The sequence below is a fragment of the Paralichthys olivaceus genome, chromosome 8, assembly GCF_024713975.1.
Source record: "Paralichthys olivaceus isolate ysfri-2021 chromosome 8, ASM2471397v2, whole genome shotgun sequence".
Lineage (NCBI taxonomy): Eukaryota > Metazoa > Chordata > Actinopteri > Pleuronectiformes > Paralichthyidae > Paralichthys > Paralichthys olivaceus.
The window spans coordinates 26,769,478-26,796,222 of NC_091100.1; the positions used below are offsets into that span (position 1 = coordinate 26,769,478).

General features: G+C 40.8%; 1 protein-coding gene across 1 annotated transcript; it reads left to right on the forward strand.

Moving 5' to 3' along the window:
• Positions 1 to 1,697: 1,697 nt before the first annotated feature.
• LOC109627507 (uncharacterized) lies at positions 1,698 to 25,828 on the forward strand. The gene is made up of 8 exons (XM_020084034.2): positions 1,698 to 2,204; positions 2,754 to 2,857; positions 2,973 to 3,087; positions 11,557 to 11,684; positions 16,888 to 16,978; positions 19,474 to 19,586; positions 23,508 to 23,907; positions 24,160 to 25,828. Exons 1-8 carry the CDS (start codon positions 1,910 to 1,912, stop codon positions 24,837 to 24,839), a joined length of 1,926 nt encoding a protein of 641 aa, XP_019939593.2. The 5' UTR covers positions 1,698 to 1,909; the 3' UTR covers positions 24,840 to 25,828.
• Positions 25,829 to 26,745: the final 917 nt, after the last annotated feature.

The following is a 26,745-nucleotide window of genomic DNA, read 5'->3' on the forward strand; positions in this document are numbered from 1 at the left end:
TAAAATAAAGCAGGAAATAAAAGAAAGTTCAAAGAGTTCACATGCTCAAAGAGTCCCTGTAGGGTCCTTAAAACTGCTTTCAAATATGCACTGAACTCTGGAGATTCTCTGCACTTTCTCCAGAGGAGGTGCATGTGTGAACACAAATGCAGGATTGAGAGCCTCCGGATTATTGGTGCCTGGCCCCCTAGTATACATTCTGCAGAAAGTCGGGAGAATCCGATGTGAGAACACAGCAGGAGATCCTCTGCGGCATTTTAGAAGATATGAGTTTATGGGAGCTGAATATATATGTCTGCCTTAAATTCAGGCAGGTTTGGAATTTCTGACATTTCCATCCCAGTATACACACACATTAAATTACACTGTTTGCCATGACACTGAGACTCAACTTATTTTCCCAAAAATGTTAGTAGCAGGCCTACTAGTAACTAGTAACCCTTTAAACGATAAAACCCAGTCTCTATCACGCAGTAACTCGATTTCCCACAGGTGTATCACCATCGTCATTCATAATTTCCGCTCAGCATTTGTCCGCTTTGCTTCATCACATCAGTCCAGTAGGTGGCGGTTATGATAAGCCATTTCAGCACTTAATCAAATCACACTCCTATTAATCCACAATAATTATCTCAATTGGTACTAGTCAGCATTACATTCATAATGTGTCAAAAATCCTTAAAAACTGAATGGTCATAACCTTAATTTATGATGTCTCCAACAAATATAAAAGGATTTCGTTTGTAAATCTCTCAATCTTGTTACTATCTGTGGAAAAGCAATATAAACATTGTCCTGTCTGTGTGCATCCCATTCTTCAATATAAAAAATGAAAATTTCCCAATCCAAGAGCTTAATGGAAGATAGGAAGTTTAAAACTTTTCAGAGTGGATCATGTTTGACCTTTTTCTGAGAAACATTGCTATGAGTATTAAAAAACAGAATCTGTTGCGAAGGCATCTCTACTTTGAATCAGCTGGGCATCTTTGAGAGGTACTCAGCAGGTATATGACCTGTGGTGTACTTCCGGCATTTGAATTTGTTTTGTTTTTTTCATCTCTGTGCACTGCAGACACACTTGAAAAGATAGGTGTGCCGTAACATATATGTGCTGTGACAGTGTTGCTTTTGGTTGTGAGCACCTCTATCGACAATAATACATTTGTGCAGGCAAAAGGCAAATCACTTGAATGGCCCCTTAATGATTTAAAAATTAGAAATGGGGTCCTCGCACCTCTTCAGGCTGTGGTTGTTGAAAGTGACCAAACAAAACTGCAGAAACTGCAGCTACTGTACCCGCCTCCTGTCTGAAAAGTACCTTGATGAGCTAACGGAGTAGAACATGCACTGTGCATGAGGGCATCAAGTACATTCTAATGACCATCAATCTTAATAATCCCTATAATAAACTGTTTAGATAAAAAAAAACATAATGGGCTCAATTTAGACCATTAGAGGTAACACAAGATGACATTCATACCTGTATACCATATCATAGCATGATTAAAAATAAATAATCTATAAGGACACACAGTTAAGCATGAAATGGAAATTAACCTAAACATTAAAAGTGATGAAAAATGTATGTGCAATTTTAACACACCTTTTTTTATTGTTCTTATCATGTGATATATTCTGGTTTACTGAATAAAAGAAGCTGGGAAAATCATTCTCTGGCCGTTTAACGTTTATTAACCGGATATGACGCAATATATTTTGAAGCGGTGCTTGTCGACAGATGAGAAGCCACCAGAGTTTAGCCATCGTTGCCTGCAAACATTTAGTACGTTGGTTTTCCACCGTTGCTGTTATGGTTTAACCAAACATACAATATTCCCTATCCCCACCAGAGGAGTTAGACTGTATTTTCACCGACTGAGCAGCTAGCGAGCCACTGACTGCGGGAACAATGACCAGCCGTCTGGCCTTCCAGACTCAGCTGGCCTCCATCATGGAAGTCCTGGCTAACGCTGCCGTGGCGGAGATCTGTAAGCTGGTAGACGATGATTATGCCGTGGTGAGTTTGCAGATGTCCCAGTGTCAGAGAGAGAACAAAGCCCTGAAGAGGAAAGTGCACCTACTTGAACTGAAGATGGCGAGAGGGAACGCCGAGCGGAGGCTCCGAGAGAGCGTCACGAACTGTAACCGACCGAGGGTGCAGATAAACACCGGCGACAGGCGCCGGGAGTCCCCGACGGCCACCGGTGAGATAAGAGATAGTATTCAATTCACCGTTTTCACGGCAGTCATTTTAACATCAAATAGTAGACCAATACAGATTTTAGTGATCACATCCATTCCAGTTCTTCTCTATTTAGAGGGTTGGGCTTGTAGTTACCTACTATTTCATGTCAAAATGGCTGCCGTGAAAGTGATCTATTCGATTCATTCAGTTTTAATTGTATAGCACCAGACCACAGCATACATTATCTTGAATACAGCAACTTCTAAATCTGTAGCAGTTTTGTACAATCAAACACACCTCAAGCTGGTGTGCGTATGCTCATATGTCTTTACCCTTGTGTGTGCTTAGTGCGTGAAAAAGTTGAAAAGGTAAACACTGAAGATGTTTAAAGATGCTGTGTGACCAGTTTCACCACATTGCGTTGTTGCATTTGGAGATGACACTGTGTTACCACTACGGGAGAGACAGACATTTGACAGAGTTGGCCCCCTCACTATTCTCTATGCAGGTCACTGACAATTTCCACTGTTGTTATTTCTAAACACACATTTGTCTGTTTTTTATGTAGGTGGAGTGTTTGAGCGGCAGATGGATATCCCTCTGTGGTCTGACAGAACTGTCACACGCAACACACTCAGCCAGGCAAACCATTCTGACAACATCCAAAGTAAGGTAAGCACACCAAGTGATCGAACTGGGAAGCTATTCTGACATGTGCATATATTGTAGCTGCAGGAATATGAAACAGGCTCTTACTGACAGAGTGGTAAATTTCTCTGTTGTGCAGTCTCCAGATGTGGAGCTGGTGGAGCCAGATGCAATATTGGTAAAGGAGGAGATGGTGGAAGCGAACATGTTACGCATTGAAGAAACAGAGGACGTGCCACTTATAGGAGATGATGGTGAGTATCGACAGACAAAGGTTTTCTCAATTGTCAAAAAACGAGTCGGGCGCCAGACAGGACTTCTTAACCTGTCAATTAACTAAAATATATTGTTGGAGAGCTAACCTCGGTAGTTTGTTATACTAGTTACCAAAAGGGATCAAAGGCAAAGGAATCACAAGTGTGTAGAATTTTGTGATATCTAGTGTTGAAATTGCATGTTGCAGCTGAACAAGAACAATGAAAAAGAACCTGTGGTAGCCTTTAATTGTCATAAAAACTCAAAAGGTGTTTAGTTTGTCCAGTCTGGACTAATGTAAAAAACATGAAGGCCTTCGTAGAGAGGGTCCCCTCAATGTGAATATAGTATTTAGCTGCGAGAACTAATGTGAATTGCAGGACACATTGATCATCGACACTTCGAACGCACCTTGCGGCCCCGGGTTCCTCCCGGGGCTACGCCTGTCTGAGGGTCGCTTTTTCATCACTCGGAGACGCTCCCCCGCGTCTTCGCAGCTGGGGCTGTCGCAGGGGAAATGGTTTTTATGTTGTATTCAGTTCAGTTGTATTCATTGGAGAGGGTTTGTTGTGAGTGGAAAATGAAGGTAATGTGTGCGTTTGAGGGGGTTCCTTCAATCTCCATGTAGAGTGAAGTTTCAACTTGGCCCCTGAGCTGAGTTTTAATGATTTTCAGAATAATTTTAACAATGCTAGCCTCTGTGAGAGTGGATTTCCATATTTTTCAGAGAGCACTATAAGATTAAGCAAAGTCTCTGATGGTTTATTTCTCTTTTTTGTTTCCGGTTGAGACACGCTCAGCTAGCTCGTCCATTATCAGCTAAATGGTTTCAAATCGGCTTGAGCTGTTTACAGTTGATCAGGCAGTTTCCCACCAGTTGCTAGCAGTCCCATGGAGTACAGTTCTGAAGGTGGCCAGATCCATCCATCAGATAATCGACACAAAGCAAGAAAGTCATGGTATTTTAACAAATAAGTGAGGAGATCAGTGTCATCATTCGACACTCCATAGGTAGGAAAAGTCAACCTGATATGATCACTGTTAATCATAGCTGAGGTTGAAGCTGCAGCTGTAGATGGTTTCTCCAAAATATAAACACTAGAGCTTGAAGGAGACAGGGTAGATTTGGCTTCTAGATTCCAGCTTTTTTCCAGACAGGAAGTTTTCTATTCAAGACTGTAACAGTTCTTTACTTTCCATCTCTAGTTTTGCAAGGTTGGCAGTCACATTCATTAGCTCAGTGTTACATGCTTGAATTTCTCTGATAACTTGCAGATTAATTCTTCAGCAATTGTGTAAAAACCTTTGAATTTACACTTAAAGTTATTCCACCATAAAACTGATATCTGACAGAAGGGAAGTCTCAGAATTTTCTCTACACCATCAGTTTGACCCCCTCACTATCTTATCCATATCTGTTTCCTAAGGATGATTTGCACTTACTTTTTCTTTCCAAACACACTGTCAGCTCTTTAATGGCAAGACTTTGTCCTTCCATTTCTTTATGCATTTTGTCCAAACCCACTTGGGTCTTTACTGCTATTTGATTCAAGTCCAGAGCAAGAGTAGAGATTACTATTCGAAGTTTACATTGGAGATGGAGAGGAAGCTGTAAGATTCAAAAGATTTCCTGCATCAGGTGAAGAATGCATAGCCTCAGCTTCCCAAGCAAGGGTCTAATTTAAACTAGGGCTTGGCGATATGGCCTAAATAAATATCGCAATATTTTTAGGCTATATACGATACACGCTATATATCTCGATATTTTGAAATCTCCTCTAAATCACTGTAAAAATGTTAAATTCAACCCTTTGATGCGCATATTTCACCAGAATGGTGATTCAAGTAGACCCTTCTATTTTTTTTATTTGCATGCAAAAAGGGGAAAATCACAATCAAGTTACATTTAGCAAACTTTTTATTTTTAACCATGCAGCTGCACTCATGAGATTTTAATAAATTAAAATAAATAAGGTAGGCCTTCCTATTGTTGCTTAGTTCTCAGATACTGTTAAAAAAGAGAGATCAAAGCAACAAAAAGTGCCTTCAACAAGAATCCTTGAGAAAGATATTCAATACCATATAAGTTAAAGTGCACTTTTTCTATCTGACCATGTTCGTAACAAAGGTTAATTTTAAAAACGGTAAATAGAAAATAGCATTGTCTGCAAACCACAGAGGCAGAAGTCCAGGCTGTGACTGTGAAAACTTCGCTGAACAATAACATTCACATCACAGGAGGAGTGGGAGTGTTTCAAACAGACATTAAGTAAACTTCATTAACTGATCCGGGGTCTCATTTATAACCGTTGCACAAAACGGGGCCTGACACAAACGTTTATAAAAACAAACGTGACAGGAAAAATTGTGCATTTCCACACAAACTCTGACCCATGCATACGAACAGTGGTGATGCAGGAGGTGAACTGAAGCAGATTTTTGATCCACTTCATCATTAACATTAAAACCAGCACCTTAAGTTGTGCTTGAGCAACATAACTATTCCATAAGAACCTTCAATTGCAAAAGATATAAAACAAGTTACAGCAAACACTGTGTGTGTATCATCAAGGACATGTGTGTTTAAAATCGCTGTAGTGAACATGACCGTGCCATCAGGCGCACAGAACGCACTGGAGATCACTCACAAAAATAAAGAAAAACAATTTACTTTCAAACTTCTATTTCCAAATAATGTCCCAGAGTGGAGGTTAGGATCCACAGTGTGAAGAAATCAGTCCGATGGCTCTAAATATATAAATACTGTGGTGACACTCGTGTAATGCTGCGTGATGGATGCACACGAATGGAAGGATGATGAGGAAACAAGGGCTCAGTCATGACTGATCAGCTGATATAGATTCTATAGATCTATGATCTTTGTACCATCCCAGTACAAACACAAGCATATAATAATAATAATAATTCTTTTCAATTGTATATATTGGGGACCAGTGTTGTCACGGTAGCAACATTTTGGTACCGGTACCAACATGTATTTCGATACTTTTCGAGAGCGAGAGAGAGAGCGAGAGAGAGAGAGAGAGGCACTGTAGTTCCCACGACGACGACAGGCATGCTATCCGATTGTCGGATTTAGCTTCTTTCCCGATAAAAAAAGAAATGTTGGCCTTGCCACGCAGTTACAGCAGATGATAGATGGATTAACATCTTTAACCTACAGATGCCGCTATTCCACCTCATTGCGATGCAGCCTTATTTTAACCTACTGTCTATGCATGCGGGGATGTGGAATATTTATTTATTTATTTATTTTCGGGGGGACGTAGTCAAGGCGGGGGGCCGTTGTCGTCAAGGCGGCCGCCTTAACTATAAAGCGCTGCGGGAAACCCTGAGTTGGAAGTGTTTCCACCCTTGGCCACACATGTTTTGTAACACCGTTTGCAGTGGTGCATCAGTGTTAATGCTTTCACCGTGCTCATTTATTTTCAAGCTGAAGTAATTCCATGTAGCACTTCTCGCACCTGGTTTATCTACGAGTTGCGGCATGGTGATGGTTGCAGCAGCTGCCATTCTCTCTCTGCTCCTGTCTCTCTTTCTCACCTTTATCTCTCTCTGTCGCTAGACTCCTGCTCCGTTTGCGGCTGCTCGCTCGCCTGCTTGCCCACTCGTCCCGGCTTTCTCGCTTCGGCTCAAATTGGTGCGCAGCGACGTAAAAAAAAAAAAGTACCAGTCTTATCCAAGTGCTGTATAGTACCATTTTAAATGCATCAGTACCCCGGTACCAATTTAGTACCGGTATACCGAACAACCCTATGATGGGGACATTACAGCTTTCTCTGAATTTAATAATCCTGCAATCAGTGTATTTTCTTTATTAATGACATCACTGCTGTAGCCACCAAAGAATCTCTTTCTTCACCTCCACCTCCCTAACAAACACCTCGATGTCAGTGTCATAAAAGTTTCGCTTCCTCTTATTGCTTGATGCAGGGACTCTGTCATGACTCACTGTGGAGACCAATTGTAATTTCATATTAATGAGGTGCTTTGCATTGACTATTTTATAGTTGAATGTAGGCCTGTAGAGGGCGGGATATGAGGCCTCCAAGTACAACGTTTCCAGGTGCACTCTGATTTATAAAGTGAACATTACGTTCACTCATGTAATAGTGTGAATGCTGAACACTGCATTCAGCTGTGCGTGTGCGCGGTTTTATAAGTCAGAATTTTCTTTTGGTATGAATCCCACGCACTGTTTCATAAATGAGATCACAGGTCCTGTTTATTAGTAGTGTTTATAAGTTAAAGTGAGAGTAGGTCAGTGTGGAGGAGGACACAGAAACTCCAGCTCGGTACTAACCAACCTTCTGATCATTGAGCAGCTATGGATCATAGAGGAAACTTTATTTTTATATTATTAATGTTCTTCAAAAAAGTCACTTATCGGCTTCAGGTGAATGCTCCTCTGATCTCACTGTGTATGTCGCTCTGAGCAAGTGCGTGTGTGTGTAAACTCCAACTCATTCCGACCCCACGCAGCGTTCACTCTCTCACCACTCACATTCACGTTAATCATTTGTTAACTTATTCATTTCGTACAGCGTTCACAAATAATTTTAACAGCGCTTTCCATAACCATCTCTGAACTCTCATAAACTTGCTTGGGCTCTTAACTTTTTCTCGCTTTCTCCACACTCTTTTCCCTCCTCTCCTGATACAAAATGCATGCAGAAGACTTTTTTGGATGGGCAGGGGAGTGAGCTGTCTGCTGTGAGACAGGCATTAGAAAAGAGCATGAGGAGCGAAACTCCAAAGAGAATTTCATGCTGATGGCTTAAAACATTCACCTGACAATTTATACTCGATGGTTGCACTGTAGTAATATAATACATCTCACATGGAACAATACATCGAGTATATTTGATATATTGCTCACCCCTAATTGAAAGAATGCACATATTCCTTGTGAGGGGAATTTCTGGGCTGGCCAGAGACATTAGATGTCTGTACTTGAGGATGATGTGGAGATGGGAAGTAAGTCTGTAAATGTGTACTAAATATACGGTTTGCACCAAAAGTGTGTGTAGGAGTATTAACATCAGGATCTTCTTTGCCAAGAGAAACTGACAGGGAAACTGAGGAAGGCTGTGGTTTAGTCATAATGGCATGTCGTGTGTGCTCTTTATCTCTGAATGAATTGTGGGGAATGTTATGTTTCACAAAATGTAATATTAACAGTAATTCTCAGAAATCAAGTTAACTACAATAGCAGTCCAAAACAAAACACTTGAAAATTGCATCAAAGGAAAAGGAATTACAAACAATCAATTCAGTTAATAATTAACAATGATTTGAAATTTGCAAGAGAGGGGGCAGATCTAATATGGAGTGGTAAGCTGTTCCACAAGTTTGGGGCTGCTACTGCAAAGGCTGGATCGCCTCTGGTTATGAGCCTTTTTTTAGGCAAGTCCAGGAGCAGCTGAGTGGCTGACCTCAGCTCTCTAACTGGATGTGAATATCAAGGAGTTCAGCTATAGGTAAGACAGTGCCAGTCCATTAAGAGTTTTAAAAGTTAACAATACATTTTAAAATCGATCCGGTGATGAACAGGAAGCCAGTAGAGGGAGCGCAACACAGCTGTAATATGGTCCCTCTTTTTCTTTCCTGTCCGGAGGCAAGCAGCTGCATTTTGGATAAGCTGCAGGCATTGATTAGATCGCTAGTCTAAGCCCACTTACAGAGAATTACAGTAGTTAAGTTGAGAAGTTATGAAGGCATCGATCATCCTCTCTAGATCTTTAAGTGAGAGGGGCCTTTACCTTAGCTATAAGTATCAACTAAAAGAAAAACACAAAGAAAAAAAACTGAACACCAAGGGGGGTTAACATCCAGCAGTTCAGGGTGTCCAAACACAATAACCTTAATCTTGATTTCATGTAGTTTGAGGAAGTTTAAATTCATCCATGATTTAATGTTATTGTTAACAGGGGCTGCAGTGAACTCTTAGTTTTAAAATTCAAGGGCAAGTATATTTGAAAATCATCCGCGAGGCAGTGGAAAGAGACATCATATTTCTCAAAAACTGATGCTAGGGGCAACACATAAAAGGAGAATAAGATGGAGCCTAGAATGGACCATGAAGGCCGCCCCTGAGGAGTAAGCACCCAGGTGGACAGAGAAACTCCTATCTGTTAGGTAGGGCAAAAACCAATTCAATTAAATTGTATTTGTATAGTGCCAAATCATAATATACATTATCTCAAGGCACTTTACATATAAGGTCAAGAACTTAAAATCTTATGAATATAGAGAAACCCAACAGTTCCCACAATGAGCAGCACTTTAACGACTGTAGAGAGGAAAAACTCAGTGCAGCACCTTTAATTCCTACACAATAAACGTGACAGGATTGAGTGATCAACGTTGTAGAAAGCAGACGTCTGGTCTAACAGAACCAGGATGGCGTCTCAGAGTCTCCTGAATCAACAGTTGAAATCAGATCGATTAAAAAAAGAGATGGAGTCAGAATCAGAAGTACTTTATTAATCCCCGTAGGGAAATTAAACAGAGATATGAAGAAGAATCATGGCTCCTACATGTCTTCTCTTCGGGTTCATATCACAGTGATGTGCTGCTGTTCATGTTAAATCACTGTTACAAAGTTTGCAGCTAATGTTAATCTGAAGGCTTTAATGTAAAGTGTTCTCACTTTTGACGACTTGTCTCTGCTGTATCTTAGCGGTGCTTGTCTCCACCATTTTTCAAACGTTGACTCCAGAGAAGAGACGACGCTGTCAGGTGAGCTAAACAAAGCATGGGATTGGCTGGTTTACTGCCCCAACCACAGGAGATGCCACACTGGGGTGGCATGTATTATAACATACCAGACTGATCGGTTACTAAATTAGCTGCTAACTTTTTGTTTGTTGCAGCCCTAATAAGATATTATGTTTGTTCAGGGGGAAACGGTTTGTATGTTGTATTCAGTTCTTCGTAGTCCGACCCATGGAGAGGTAGGTAGACATGTTTGTGTGTGCTTGGATGTCTATCTTTAGTTATGAAGGCCAATTTTTGTTCATTACCATCATTATGAGGGCATTTTGGCTGGTCCTCAGAAATTCAATGGGCTGTTTGAGGGTTAAGACTTGGTTTTAGGGTTAGAATTAGGTCAGGGTTAGGCTTTTAGTTGTGATGGTTAAGGTGTGTGTGTTTGAGGGGGTGATTTAACCAGAGGCAAAGGGAATAGGGGAAGCCAGGAGAGTTTCATTATGGAGACAGACTTAGCTTTTTTTTTTTTTACTTAAACCCGGACAGAGACGATCCCAGCCCAATCCAAGCAGGTCAGACAGATTTTTAATCCACTTCATCAGGCTCAAGGGATCAGCTCATTTGCCTCTTTGTCCAGGAAAATTGTGAGAAACCAGCTGGTTTGAAACTGCCAAACCATCTTCTTAAATGTTTGTCACTTTTCTTCCTCTTTTAACAAATATGTCCAAGAACTGGTTTATCTTTAAAATTATCTCAATCCTTCAGATCTCTTCCATGCTGCCTTTGTCTGATTTCCCCCCTCCTTTTGGCTAACAGTTGTGTCTAGCTTATCATATCTCTTTTTTTCTCCTTACTGCTACACTTTAACATGTGCATATGAGTCTATTCCTTGTATAAGCTGAGTCTGACAAATTAATACTGTACTCAGGTTTGAATTGGCTCTTGTGTTTTTTATATTTGAATTTAGAACTGGTAGATAATTCATTGGTAGTCAAACACTCCTTTTAGAATCAATTTATACTTCAAATGAAAATGATCTTTTCTGCTTTTTAATATAAGTTCTCGTTGCTCTTCGTGGGCGTGTCTTCCCATCTTTATTTAAGCGCATGGTCTATTTAATTCCACAGCACTGTTTCTTCATTTCTTGTTCAAATGTTTTAAAGTCCCTCCAAACCCTGGCCTCTCTCAAACATTTCTTGAAATCTGCCTGCACTCATATATGCTGTTGCTGCAATTATGTCCTGTGCTTCAGTTTTAGTCTTTCTCCATGTGCTCCCCATCTGCTCTCAGATGTATGCTTTTATTCCTGTCACACTTTTTCTGAGTTTAGTCATTATGGAAAAAGGACAAATATTCCATGGTAGTAGCTTCTCTCTGTTGGTCTGATACTCTCAAAACCTGCAAGGAATGTGGGAAGTGAGCACTGAACTCAAGTAGCATCCCTCAATAGCTAGGGTTGGGGTTTGTTTGTTAGGGCAAACAACAGTTAGCACAATGTTACTGTGTCTGCAGTACAGGGTGACTGGTAGTTATTGTAGGCTTATGCTAGCAAACCACCATAAGTGGTGGTTGTAAGAGTCAATGTTTTTCATACAATGAAAAACAAATTTGCTAATTCAGTTAATCTTATTGCGGTTGTACTGACCAAAATGCTTGTGTAAGAAAAATTGTCACCATCAAGAGACAGTGTTTTAAACTTTTTTCTCCATCCCTTACCCCATGTTGTCTCTTTGAAGGAGTGCTGAAACGTGTCCATCGTGAAGTATCTGGGGAGAGACTGAGGCTTGAAGAGCAGGATACCCAGATCCAAATCAGCAGGACCAGGCCTACAGGCAGCAACTGCAACAGCAGCAGAGGAGTGGAGGTCAGTGACTCCTCTCCTCTTCTTAACTGTGAACTCAGTAACTCTGTTGAGGATAAAGACTCCCTGCAAGAAACCATAAACCCACAGCAGTATATCGATGACAGCGGGGACTCACAATTTGACGTGTTGCGTGACAATAAAAGTGCTAACTCGGTTGAGGAGTTTTTCGATGAGCCCTCAGGGTTTGGGGTGGCAGGACAGAGGCTGTCTTGTTCATACTCGATGGCGGCGGCTGATTTCCCATCGACCTCGTCAAATGTGGATGGTGGGGCTCGTTACGCCCCCGGTTTCCTGCTGTCCCTGCCCTTCAGTGACAGCCGCTCAGCACATCATCGAACCAGCACCAAGGAAAGACTGTTCGTTTGCAGTTACTGTGGCAAAGCTTTTAACCGGCCAAAGAAGGTAGAGATCCACCAGCGTATCCACACAGGGGAGAAGCCTTTCAGCTGCTCAACATGCGGGAAGATGTTCTCCGAGGCTGGGAACCTGAGGAAACATCAGCGTGTCCACACTGGAGAGAAACCGTACAGCTGTGGGATGTGTGGCAGAGGATTCGCCTGGATAAGAAACCTAAAAACACACCAGCAAAAGAGCCATCCTGAAATTTGTACTGAAGAAGAGACCCGGTAACAAACCTAAACTGTCCTCTGAGACAGAAAAGACTTTCTGCTCAACAGAATGGATATAAACACTTGTCTTTAAATCAGATTTTTAAATGTTTCACATTGTAGTTAACTCTAAGAAACCTTAAATGCGTCTTTCTTTGGAGAATAAGATTAATTAGAATATATCTGCTGCTAGACTGAATCTGCTAGGGATGCATCCTCTGGACAGAAACTTTGAACTTTTGTTAAGTTTATGGTGACTTAAGCAGTCCTCTTCATCGCCTCTGTCCTGGTCCGGTTAAAGTTTCAGAGTAAGAGGTGACAATGACGGTTTACTTATATATGGGCCTATACTGTCTTGTTTCATTTGTCTTTTTGCTATACAAATGCTTCGGTGGTACACAGCTGGAGCCATGAGGATCTTTTCTGCTGGAGTTTTTACTGTACTTTTACTGGATCCCAAGAAACACAGTGTTTGTCCGTCTCTCAGCACTTTCTGATTTCCCCACTGTATCTGAGGCTCTCAGCTGCAATCTTATCGGCTCTCACTGAAGTAAATTATTACAAATGGTTCACACGTAGCAGGAGACACTTGGCTTGGATCTGTACATGAGATTTGTTGACCGCAAGAAAAATATAGTTTCACCACACAGATGATATGATGATGTTCATAAACTAAAAGTGGAAATAAAATTGTCTTAATTGTCTCTGCTTTGGGAAATGGTCCTTGTTTAGTAAACCATAATATTTGTCATCAACACTCTGCAGTCAGTTTATTGAATGACCGCACGTTAAAATGAACATAGTGGTGTGGAAATGTCTCAATTCTAAGATGCATTGTGATGCAGACATAGACGATTCTCTATTGCAGTGACAAAAATAATAAATTACAAGTTTCTGCTATGTTCATTTTGTAGCTGTGGCCCGCCTCTGCAAAATTATTGACACCGCTGCTTCAGGATCAGGGCAGCAGTCATTGAACATCCAGTCGCCTTTTTGCATGCTGGAGTATTGAGTGTCGGAGTGTCCTCCCTTGCTACTCCCCCTCTCATCTATACTCACTTTGCACTCAAACAATAAACACCAACACTAATCAGAAGTAATTAGGACCTGCACAATACTTGAAGTTGACTTTGTATTTGATTTTCTGAGGAACACATTTAAACACATTGAAAAAAATTCCAACATTTACACGTAGTTCAGCGAAGCCAGGACTTCTTGTTTAAAGTTACCAGAGCGATTGGGAGTCATGATCCGACACATCAATTAATAACTAAATATATGTGATCTTCAGTTTAGGTCTGGAGAGCAACAGGGATTAGCACACACACACTCAGCTGTGGCTGAGGGGTAGAGTGGTCATCCTCCAACCAGAAGGTCGGTAGTTCAATCCCTAGTCTTCCCATGTGCAAGCCGAAGAGTCCTTGGCAAGATGCTGAACCCCGAATTGCTGCTAATACATGCACTGTATGAATGTGTGGGTGAATGGCAAACTGTAGTGTAAAGCCCTTTGAGTGGTCATCAAGACTAGAAAAGCTCTATATAAATTACAATTTACACTCACAGGCTGCAGAAAGGTGAGAAGTTCTTCTGTCACATAATAATTAACATTTTTATAGTGCCTATCAAGGGACCCAAGGACACTTTATGCATGTTTGAGGGATAAATATGAATTTTGAGTCGTTTTGTAGTAGTGTTCCTTTTAACTTAATTGATTCATAAAAAGTGAAATCCAACAACACGTCGGGATTATTATAAAGATCAGTTCTAAGTGTGAGTGAACACAAAAGAACAGAGAAGCAGAATCTCTTGTTGATGATATAGTTATCCCCTCGGGTGTTATCTCGATATTTTCTGGGATTTTGCAGATAGCGATAATTACACCATTGGTGGAGCCTCTCTGTCTGGAGCAACTGGGTGAATGAAGGTTAGAGTGAGGGAAGAAAAAAAAAAGAGGGATAAGACTGAGAGACCCACACACACACACCGTGAATGAGAAGACAGGCTCAGTGATTTCTAGAACGCTGGAAAAATGAATGTTGCATTGAACTGTTTATGCACTACACTTCACACATGTTGAGTTAGTACTCTTTAGCTGCTGGTTCTTACATTTTTATGCCTCCAAGCCAGCAACAGCCAGTGGCCAAAGGCATTATGTTTTCGAGTTGTCCATCTGTATGCGATACGAGGAACAAACATTCACTTGAACTTTGTTTTCATTTCATTCGCCATGGGTCCAAGGTCATGGTGGCCTCTAGAAGTATGTCTATTTTCTTCTTGTACATGATATCTTAAGATCAGCTTGTCTTCAAATTTGGTACAAATGTTTATTTGGCCTCACATCCCTGTAAATGTCAGTAAAGGAATCCACGTGAAAGTCAGGACGGCCTGTAGTGAATGTCTCGACATCGGATACAATTCACTTGGACTTGCTGATCAACTATTAGATTTTGGTGGTCAAACGAATGAATAATCTCAGTCAGTGCTTTGGCATTTCTTTACTGCATTCATGTGTTACTATTGGCTAATACACACTACTATACACTAGTACTTATTTATGTCCAGTCAAACATAGGTCTTAAAATATCAAGTGTCTCTCTTGATCATCTTCTTTATCAAATCTTGGCTTAAGTTTCATCTGCCACTCAGGCGTTTAGTCTCATGGACATTGTGTGTTATGTGCATTCAGGGACGTGCACAGACATTTTTCGGGGCAGGGGCTCAAGTGAAAAAAAGAGCAGTTCTCATAATTATTTATTAAAAAAATGTTTAAAACAAAACGTATAGTAGAACATCTCTGACTTACTGAACAATTGATTTTATTAAACTCAGGAAATGTTAAATACTCAACAGTTCACACAGAGACAATGGTCTTCTTGGTATTCACAAGGTTTATCACAAGAGCAGCAACATCAAAGGAAACGATGCATCTTGATGTATCTCAATGTATCAAATCCACAATTCCCTATATTACTGCACATGGCTGCTTTTTCATCAGTTTATATTAGTTAATAAAATCAGTCATATGAACATTCTTTTTATTTAGAAAGTCCTATGAAAAGTATTGTAGACTGTTACTGTTATTCCAATTGTGCTGCAATTTACAATATAAGGTTTTCAACTCAAAACTCAGACTACAACAGTAAGTCTATGACAGTGGTCAGTGCTCTCTGCAATGATTTCACATTCATTCAGTTTACACTTTGTGCTGCACCTAAGACTTAAAGGAGAAGTTTAAATTCATTGTTGCAGAAGAAGTGACGCCCCGTTTATCCAGGAACATAAATATGAATTCAGCAGGTTTTTATAAAGATCAGTTCTTAGTGTGAGTGATTAGAAAACATCAGAGGAGCAGAGTCACTTGTTGATCAGCGGAGTCATGCACCTCAGTGCAGTGGCGCTGCTAAGGGGGGGGTATTGTACCTCAATACAGTAAAGGCTATAATCAGAGTTTGTCCTTTTAAAGGAGAAGTTCGGTTTTTTTCAACCTGGTCCTTATTTCCAGCATATGGTATGTAGATCTACTCACCCATAAAGGTTTGGAGTAACTTGGAGTCCTTCGGACGCTTTTAGATCCACACGCGATTGGCGTATATCCATACAACGCAAGGGTTCGGGGCATCCACAATACAGCCTCTAAATAACGCATTATCTGCTGTGAAACTCTTTATTTACTATGAATCGCCAGCACTAGTCCCCTTTGAGTCTCGCCAGCGTCGGAGCCAGAGTTAGCTTTGCGAACTGAAGGCGAGTTGTCTTCCTGTTTAATCAACAAATCTGTTCGCTAAGCTAACACTAGCTCTGAGGCTGCTCGTTAGCCTGCTGAAGTTAGCTAGCCTTTAACCGGGTGAATACGCCCGAGCACCAGGACACAGCTGCTTCAAAAAAATACTGTACTGTAAAGCACCTGATAAGTATTCCTCCATGTTGCGCAAAACTAGCAGCAGCAAACTCCGTGTAAACAAACACAGCTGATCATCAGATGTGCTGCGGCTGCGCGCCTCGGTGACAACACCCCAGTGAAAGCCTGGGATGTAAACAAAGCAACTTGGACTCACAGGGGACTAGTGCTGGCAATTCATAGTAAATAAAGAGTTTTGCGGCAGATAATGCTTTATTTAGAGGCTGTAATGTGGATGCCCCAATCACTGAGGTGCATGACTCCGCTGGTCAGCAAGTGACTCTGCTCCTCTGATGTTTTCTAATCACTCAAACTGATCTTTATAAAAACCTGCTGAGTTCATATTTATGTTCCTGGATAAACGGGGCGTCACTTCTTTTGCAACAATGAATTTAAAACACTGCGTTGCATCTTAACCTTGATATCCTGGCGTCACTTTATGTCTCGTGTTGTGTAGCAGGATTAAACATGTGTCTCATAAACTCTAGCAAATAAAACACAAAGTAAACGTCAGTCTTTTAAAGGTCCTAATAGCTTGTGTGAGAGAGTGAGGAGGAAGCAGATTCAGACAGAGACTCTGACACAGACTTTAATGAGCGTCTGTCCTGAAGCAGTGGTGTTGTGATTATTCAGCAGCAGGATATCTTATGTGTTGGGTTGTTTTTAACATCACATGTCCTCTCTTTGTCATGTGCAGGACGATGAGCCAGATGTGGTGCTGGTGAAGGTGGAGGAAGTGGAGCCACTGTCGGGAGCACAGAACCGGACAGACCTCAGCATACAGGAGGGTGAGTAGACTCATACATTGTGAGATATAACTGACATCACCTTATTGGGTCTTAATACATGAAATACATGCACCTGCCAAATCCTCTTTTTCCTGGTATGGGCACTTGTAATTTTAGCAATTTCTAAACAAAATAAAGGAGATCCATCATTGAAAAAGCCATTTGGAACAAAACATGTTCATTTTTTTCATAATAAGATGTGAATGACCCTTCTCATGTCATGGCAGCAGATTAAAAACAACATCAAGTCACTATCAGTGTGTATTGGTCAGCCATATAGCCAACCTAGTCTAGGATCTCTATTAGGATAAATGGCATCTATCCCACTTTGGACGGAGTGGCTCTCATCTATAGACATATGACAACGTTTATAAGACAACATGAGGACAATCCAGATTATAGACTAGGAGGCAGAGTTGCAGCCTTACATGCTTCTCTGAGCTTCTATTAGAGCAGTTACCCTCACAATATACCTCACACTATCCTAATGTGTCTCCCCCCAAAACACCTAAATTAATCAAATCAGAAGTAAACAGGAGAGGAGTAATACATTATACATAAAATGTCTTTGTTAACCTGCTACGTACCACAAGCTCTGCTCAAAAAGCCCACTCTTGATCCAGATGCTTTAGCTAATTATAGACCCATATCAAACATTCCCTTAATTTCCAAAATCCTAGAAAAAGCTGTGTAATTACTTAAATTGTAACGGTTTGCTGGACAAATTTCAGTCAAGATTTAGAATCACAGCAGAGAAACAGCACTATTAAAAGTCACTAATGACCTTTTCATGGCATCAGATGATGGACTTGTCTCTGTACTCGTCCTGTTGGATCTTACTGCAGCATTTGACACCATAGATCATAAGATTCTGTTACAAAGACTGGAACAACATGTAGGGATCAAAGGAACGACACTAGAATGGTTTAAATCATATTCATCAGATAGATCATCAACAATGTCCCCTCCATGCACATGCAAGTTAGTCGGAGAGTTCCACAAGGTTCTGTCCTTTGACCGATACTCTTCACCTTATACATTATATGCTCCCCTTAGGCAACATCATCAGAAAGCACCACATACACTTCCATTGTTACGCAGACGACACCCAGCTGTACATTTCTATGAAGCCTGATGAATCTAATCACTTAGTTCAACTTCAGGAATGTCTCAAGAACATCAAGGCCTGGATGACCCAGAACTTCTTACTTCTAAATTCAGATAAAACTGAGGTTCACTGAGGTACTGAGGATCACTGTCTGAACAGATAGTCAACTTGGATGGTGTCAGTTTGGCCTCCAGCTCCACTGTGAGGAACCTTGGAGTTATGTTCGAACAGGACATGTCATTTGACCAACACATGAAACAAGTCTCTAGGACAGCTTTCTTCCACCAGCGCAATATTTTACAAATGAGAAAAAATCTGTCTCAGAAGGATGCTGAGAAACTAGTCCACACATTTGTTACCCCGAGACACAATCTGTGAAAAGCCTCCAGTTGGTCCAAAATGCTGCAGCACGAGTGCTGACAGAAAGTAGAGGGAGAGATCATATTACTCCTGTCTTAGCTTCTGTACATTGGCTCCCTGTAAAATTCAGAATAGAATTCAAGATCCTGCTCTTCACATTTAAAGACCTTAACAATCAAGCCCCTTTACATATCAAAGAGCTCATAACACCATATTATCCAAATAGATCACTTTGTTCTCTTGTGGTTCCAAGAGTCTGAACAGGAGGTAGAGCATTCAGCTACCAGGCTCCTCTCCTGTGGAACCAGCTCCCACTCTGGGTTCAGGAGGCAGACACCATCTCTGCATTTAAAGTTAAACTTAAAACGTTCCTTTTTGATGAAGCCTATAGTTAGTTCTGGATCAGGTGAGTCCTGAACCATCACTTAGTTATGCTGCTATAGGTCTAGACTGCTGGGGGAACTCCCATCATCCACTGAGCACTTCTCCACTTCTCTCCCACACTCATTTATTTATTTTCATACATGTCACTAACTTTGTGTCTTTTTCCTCCCATAGTTCCTCTCCCTCTTTCTCTCTCTCTGCAGATATCTCTGACTCCAGACCTGCAGGATAACAACTATTATTATTATTATTATAAATAACATTAATAATTCTTAATAATTAATTATTATATGAATTGTTGCTGCTATCATTAAGAATCAATAACATCTTTACACTGTTGTTTTCATTAGAGCTAGTCAGAACTGATACCTGACAGTGCACAAGTGTTCCTGGTCTCTTTTGCCTCTCTCCTACTTTCTATGCAAAGTGCCTTGACATAATGTATATTATGATTTGGTGCTATACAAATAAAATTGGATTGAATTGATTTACACACACTATACAACTCAATACAACATGGAGAATGAACCACACAGTACAGCATATCATTTGAAAAACCTGAAGAAGCCACATTTAATCCTGTCTAGTTGATTGATTGAGTGTGGCAAAGAAAGTTACTTAGTATCCTTTTCTGTTTATCCAGGGTTGGTGGAGTCAAGCACAGATGACAGAGGAGGGCTGCCATTTGATGACACCACGCAAGCTTCCAACAATCAGCTTTTAGACCTGCAGGAGTCTGGGGGGGGCTTCTCAGAGGTCAGCTATGGCCGTTCTTCACTGTGGACGAATGGGGGGAGTAGATATTTTCATGACAACAGCCTCCCAGGGCCATCCTCACACTGCTCCCCCCTGTCATACCTGTCAGGCACACTCATTGGCGCAGAGGCTGGCAGCTCAGGGAGGGGATTGGCTGTTGAGAATTCATCAGGAATGTTATTGGCAGTTGAAAACTCCAGAAGCTTCCACTCCTCCTTTGAGCCGCAGGGTCCTGTTATAGATCTTTCAACGGAGTCTAACCCTATTCAGGCTCTAGGTCACACACAGGGGGTGCAGCTGTCTGTTCAGGGGTCCCAACCATTCCCAGACCCAGGTCCGAGTAAGGGTCAGGGCAGTTACTGCAGCACTAATATGCAGCAGAAAATCCCCAGGAAGAGGGGTTGCATATGTAGGTTCTGTGGGAAAGGGTTCTGCTCACAGGCAAACTTACACTCTCACCTGAGGACTCACACTGGAGAGAGGCCATATGGCTGCACAATCTGTGGCAAAAAATTCTCCCAGTTCTGGAACCTGAAGATCCACAGGAACATCCACACAGGGGAGAGACCGTACCCGTGCCCTCTCTGCCCAGAGAGGTTCTCTGACCCCAGCAACCTGAAAAAGCACCAGAAAAGACACCAGCCAAAGACATAAACATGCAGTCAGCAGTATCTGTTATTATATTATGTAGAACTAAGCATTCATAAATACTTATGAAGTTTATCGATGATAAAATAATAATAATAATAATAAGACCACATGTAGCTCACTGGAGCCAAAATATTCACAGGAAAATTGATATCTTGAAACTTTAAGTTAAAAAAACAAGCATACATCATCTGTTCACTTCCAAACAACATGAATGCCTCGATATTTTTAACAATTGCTTTTCATATAAAATGTTTTAAACAATAGCCAACATAAATGAGTAGTGGTTGGTCTGCCATAAACATCGAAGACTTGTAGTGCGACTTGTAGTGCATTGGCCCACATGATAAATAGTATAATGTTCATTTCCACTGCATGAATTAATTCAACTACAGAATCGTGTCATTATCACTGCTCTGCTAAGGACACTTTCTATAAAGGACATAAATAAATAAGTCTTTGGGTTCTGTGTCCATAAGCAGCTGTTCCTGTGCTGTAAGCGTCCATGTCCTCATTTAAGGTCAAATGTCTGTATTTATATAGTACTTTTCCAGTTTTGATGACTCAATGGGCTTCATTCACCAACCGATATTAATAAGAAAATTCTTCTTAAAACCTACTTTCGCAGTTTTTACGATGAAAATAATCTATGCACACTCAAGAGCACTCTCATGCAGCATGACTTCTGCCATTCTTGTGCAAAATAATCAGTTTTCTTTAATCTACTGTTATATGGTAAGATTTAAACTATAATATTTAATCATCATTATCCTAAAAAAAGTCAGACATGTTTCTGTGCGTATTTCTATTTAAAATTTTAAAAGATTTTAAATACATGAAAATGTACATAAAACATTTACTCACAAAAATAGTCACCCATTATTAGGTTTTCTGGTTGAGTTGAATGTGTTTAATGTTTCACATGTTCCATTGTTTTACAACTTTTAGTTAAAATGTTCGCTCCAGTTGTAGCCTATTTCTGACTTGGAGACAGGAAATGTCCAGGGGCCTTATTAATAACAGTTACATACTCACAAAACTGGGCCTGAAAGATGCGTACGCCACTTCTCATGCAAGGGTGGGGTTTATTTTGGAAAAAGATGACGGGAGAAGGTGTGCACTTCTACGCTAACTCTGACCACTGCGTACGAACATTTGAGAGACGGGATGATGCAGATGTGAGGTGGTGAACCGAAGCCACATTACTGTTCCACTTCATCATTAACATTAAAACAAACACCTTTAGTTGTGCTTGCGCGACATAACTGTTCCATAAGAACCTTCAATTGAAAAAGATATATAACAAGTTACAGTAAATTATGTTCAGATACCATTAAACAACAGAGTTGCAGAGCAGAGTCATTCATAGATTTTAATAATATCTTCTAACGCTGTGCGTGTATCATTAAAGACGAGTGTGTGTGTAAAATCAGTGAACGTGACCATGCCATCAGGTGCACAGAACGCACTGGAGATCACTCACAAAAAGAAAGAAAAACTATTTACTTTCAAGCTTTTATTTACAAAAAAATTCCTAGAGTGGAGGTTAGGATCCACTGATATGTTAAGTTATTGGTTCCATTGCTCTAAATTTATAAATACTGCGGTGGCACTTGTGTGTGATGCTGGTGATCAAATCAAATCAAATCAAATTTTATTTGTATAGCCCAAATTCACAAAACACATTTTGCCTCAGAGGGCTTTACATTTTTATGGATGCATGATTCTGATAGTGTGCGAATGGAAGGATGAGGAGGAAACAAAAGTGTTCAGGGATCACACAGATTGACCCGACAGAACCGAACCTCTACAAACAAAGTTCTCACCACTCTGGTTCATTAGCCGACAGATCTGTGTGTGGTGATTATCATTGTATAATATTTACCTTTCTATGTAGAGCCTCTTTTAATCAATAAAAAAAAAAAGTTTTGTTAAATTTTATAGATTGGTGATATCACAGCTGTCTGAATTTAATAATGCTGCAGTTTTGGATGATTAAAACATGTGCAGGCAGTGTTCTCTCTATCATACTCACTCACTGAATTATGCAGCTCTTTCAGTGTATTTTCTTTATTAATGAAATCACTGTTGTCACATAAAAATTGCTCTCCACCTCACAAACAAACACCTCACTGTCAGTGTCAGAAAGTTGCTCTTCTTTTCATAGCTTAATGTAGAGGGCAGAATATGACTCAGATCCACAAACAACAAGTACTCTTTTCATGTGGAACATGTGTGCAAAATATTTTTCGAAGTAAGAGGGTTTGAGTTTGTTTGTGTTACCAAGGGAAAGTGAGAACTGCAGATTGTGAGGATGGATTACTCAGTCGTTGAACTCAATCAAATATGCTAATAAAACAAGGGAAGATAGAAATAAGGGTCTGTCTCTGATATGAACTTGTTTCAGATACTGAATCTTTGCATTGCAGCCTGAGATTTAGCCATATCAATCACACAGATATAAAACAAGAAAAATTCAGCCACTGAGATTGTTTTATCTACAATAAACTCTGTTCTGGGGGAGTGTGTTATTTTAAAGTGCTACTGTAGTACAAATGTATACAGTAAATGTAACTGTAGCTTTTTATATTGTGTCACAATTTTGTAAATTCCTCAGTGTCCACAGTTTGTAATGTAAATAATTAAAACTATTAAAAAAAAAACATGAATTTGTCTTTTTATTATACATTACAAAATTGTGACACAATATTTTTGTTACATTTTAAACACAGTGAATCATTCTAATTGGTAATGAGCATTCCTTTGTTTGCAAGTAGAATCAGATCTCAGGCGTCCCTTGGGTTCTCCGTGGGTGTTTTGTATAGTGCCGGCCCCCAGTGTGAACCTACTGCCAGTGCTGTAATGTGTTATACAGTTCGATCTGTCAATAGCAGCAGTTCACCAGTCAAGACAGACCCACACTGGCAGAGTTATCATGATCCTCCTCAGGGCTCATGGTTATCAGGAATCCCATCTCACAGTCTGCAGAGTAAGAGCACAGAAGAAGGACAGTACAACATTTTTAATAAAATGCATTACCCCCCTTTTTTCTAGACTCAAGGAAGTCATTGCTACAGGAATTCCAGTATTAACTCTATGTAAAAGAAGTTTGTCAAGATTAAATTTTATGGAGGTCATATTAATCTTCTCATCTAAAACTAAGAGAAACAAAGAGGCATGTTTCCCAACCTGTGTTTTGTTGTTCATTGAGTCCCATCGCCCTGGTGGGATGTAAGTCTGAATGACGACTCTCTCCTCCCTTTCCCTCCCCAGTCTGCAGACCCTCAATCGACCCCCATGATAACAGAAGATTCCAGCAGTAAAGTGGCAGTCAAACTCCGGGTACCAGATACCAAAACGTCAGCCAACCCCAACACGCAACCACCAGCAGCACAGAGATCCAGTAACAGCACCACTCTCAGCTCTGAGTACTCTCTGTTTGAGCTTGAGACATTCTTCACACACTGGGCTCCTGATAATGACTCTGTGTCCGCCCCCGGTGGCCCCTCATGTTCTTTCAGCATTGATGACTCAGCAGAGTTCGACCCAGATGGAGTAACTATTGTAGAGGCTGAGCCATCAGTCTCCTCAGCAGTGAGGATTAGTGGAGGGCAGAGTTTGTCCTCTGCAGCTGGATGCTCCACAGTTCACATCCAGCCCCCTGTGTCACAAGGTAACTAGCCATATTCTTTCCTATCAGACACTGGCAACTGCAGCAACTATATATATATAAAAAAATATATATGTGCAGTTGCTTTTACAGTAGATATATATATCTATATCTACTGTAAAAGTTGTATTACCTTGAAGAAAGAGACAAGGTACTCATGTTGTAGATACTGATTTGTTGTAGTGCTGTGAATGTTTCATTCAGGGAGGATGGTGTAATGACAGTGGGCTGACTCCATGTTTTTTCTGTGGCCAGCTCTGTCAGCAGGGACTTCTGTGTCCGTACCTCAGAGGATCCAGGTTCCATCTTCCCAGCATCCATGGAGGAGAACACCAGCCACGATTAAATGTGCACAGTCAGTGAAACAGCAGCAGCACAACAGCCCCTCTGCAGTGAGCACACTGTCCTCCAGCACAGCTGCTGCCGCTAACAGTAACAGTGGTGATAAAACAAGTGTCTCTGGTATAAGCTCAACCTGCAGGACAATGAGCTCCACTATGGCTCCACAGTCAGCTTTAGCTGTCAGGGTATCCCCAGAACTGTTAGCCAGCATTGATTTAGCAAATGCTGCACAGCAACGAGCCAGCCTCCTCGGTCACCACAGTAAAAGCCAGGCTACCAGTATTGCATCCGGTGAGCGCCGCAGGAAAAGCTATGTATGCCAAGCCTGTGGTAAGTCCTTCTCTGGCTTGTCCAACCTGGAGGCCCACGAGAGAGTCCATACGGGGGAAAAACCTTTCCGCTGCGACACCTGCGGGAAACACTTCTCAGAGGCAGGGAACCTGAAGAAGCACCAGAGGGTTCACACCGGAGAGAAACCCTTTAGCTGCAAGCAGTGTGGAAAGAGTTTTGCCTGGATCTGCAATCTGCGGACGCACCAGCAGTCTGCCACAGGCTGCGGATCACAGCTCAGGGGAGAGTTGGGCCTGGGCTGATCTCACACACTCTGCTGATGTTAGCAGTATTTTACTCACACACACTAACACACACCTTGTACTTCTATCTTAGTGAGGACACTCTTTGGCATAAGGCATTCCCCTAACCCTAAAACTAATTCTTAACACCCCTTTGAAAGTGCAATATACAATGATTTTAATCTCTTAAGGTCAATGCTCAAAATGGTCCTCACAGAGATATCTGTACAGGTACACACACACACACACACACACACAGATACCTGGCCTTTTCTTCAGTGTGAAACAATGGCACAGCAGCAATATGTGAAAACATCTAATGTTTTGTGTCTTTACCAAAGTAGGTTATGTTGTTTTTAGAGTTGTGAATGTGTTGTTCCAGGCACTCACTGCTTTTTTTAATGTAGCTTGATTTGAAAGTCAGCATATGGAAGAAAATGGCAACATATCAACTAGCTAACACTTGACACTTACTTAAGTCACAAAGCAGAAGTGGTTGTTTTGAAGTTGTTGCTAGTGTATTATTGATTATTTTGATAAATGGGCCAAAGTGTTGCTCAGTCTTCCTCTAAGCTGTTCTTGGGTTGTTCTCTGAAACACACTTCACATTTAAGTAAAACCACAGTTAATTGCAGGACATTAATGTAGTGGTGTCATAACATCACAATACATGTCATGTAGCTGATGCTGTTATCAAAACCTACTTCCAAATAATACATTCTATGTGGGGCAATTCATGGGAGCAGCATACTGCCCAGGAATATTTCGGCATTGGGCTGGCATCCGAGCCGCTGACCTACTGGTTGAAGGACAACCGCTCTACCCCATCAGCCACAGCTGCCCCAGCTGCCCATCATAACAACCATGTTCAGCCTGGATTGAATGGAAAGAACAAATGTTCTGCATATGTGTTTTATACTGTATGAAGACTTTTAACATTGCCAGCTCAAGCCATAATCTTATAATTGTGAATATTGAAATAAAAAATAAAATAACAGTCCAAATTTCAACCTAATACATTTTGTTACTTATTAATGTCATGGAATTCTGACTAATAGTCATAACAAGAGTGGATGTCAGGCAGGGCCATGGCAGTAGTGGCAACCACGATCCATTACAGGGAGCAGCCATGATCCATGAGAACCTGCTGGACGAGAGAGCACAGAAACTCCAGGGAAGAAGTTTAGTTAGTATCTTACATTAATGAGACATGTATGTTTAGAGATGGGGATGATAATAGAGAGGGGGGGGGGGATTAGCTGCAAGGTCCTAAGAGACTTATTGGAGCAACCTGGTAACAAAGAGTTGCAATAGTCCAGCCTAGAAGTAACAAATGGATGGACAAGGTTTTCTGCATTGAGAAGCAATGCGTCTAATTTTGGCGATGTTACGTAGGTGGAAGACAGCAGTCTTTGAAATTTGTTTAATATGGACATGAAAGGACCGATCCTGATCAAAAACAACTCTGAGATTCTTAACGGTGGAGCTGGAGGCGAGGGTGGTCCCTCTAAAGTAACTAAGTTTCTAGAAAGATAGTTTCTGAAGTTTTTGGGTCCAATTACATTACTTGTCTGAATTTAGCATCAGAAAATTGTAGGTCATCCAACTTTACTATATCCTTAAGACATTCTTGAAGTTTAGTTAACTGATTGGTTTCATCAGGCTTGATCGATAAGTATAATTGGGTGTCATCGGCATAAAAATGAAAATAAATGGAGTTATTCCTAATAATGTTCCCTAAAGGAATCATATATAAACTGAATATAAGTGGTCCTAACACAGAACCTTGTGGGACTCCGTGACAAACTTTGGTATGTACGGAGGATTCATCATTGATATGAACAAACTGAGATCGATCTAAAAAATAGGACTTAAACCAGCTTAAGGCGGTTCCTTTGATGCCAATATGATGTTCCAGTCTCTGTAA

Bases quoted from the DNA above. Each gene is read 5' to 3' on its own strand.
- LOC109627507 (XM_020084034.2), top strand. From the start codon at position 1,910: ATGACCAGCCGTCTGGCCTTCCAGACTCAGCTGGCCTCCATCATGGAA. The intron at 3,088-11,556 runs GTGAGTATCGAC...GTCTCTTTGAAG, and splicing joins GCCACTTATAGGAGATGATG to GAGTGCTGAAACGTGTCCAT. The intron at 16,979-19,473 runs GTGAGTAGACTC...CTGTTTATCCAG, and splicing joins AGACCTCAGCATACAGGAGG to GGTTGGTGGAGTCAAGCACA.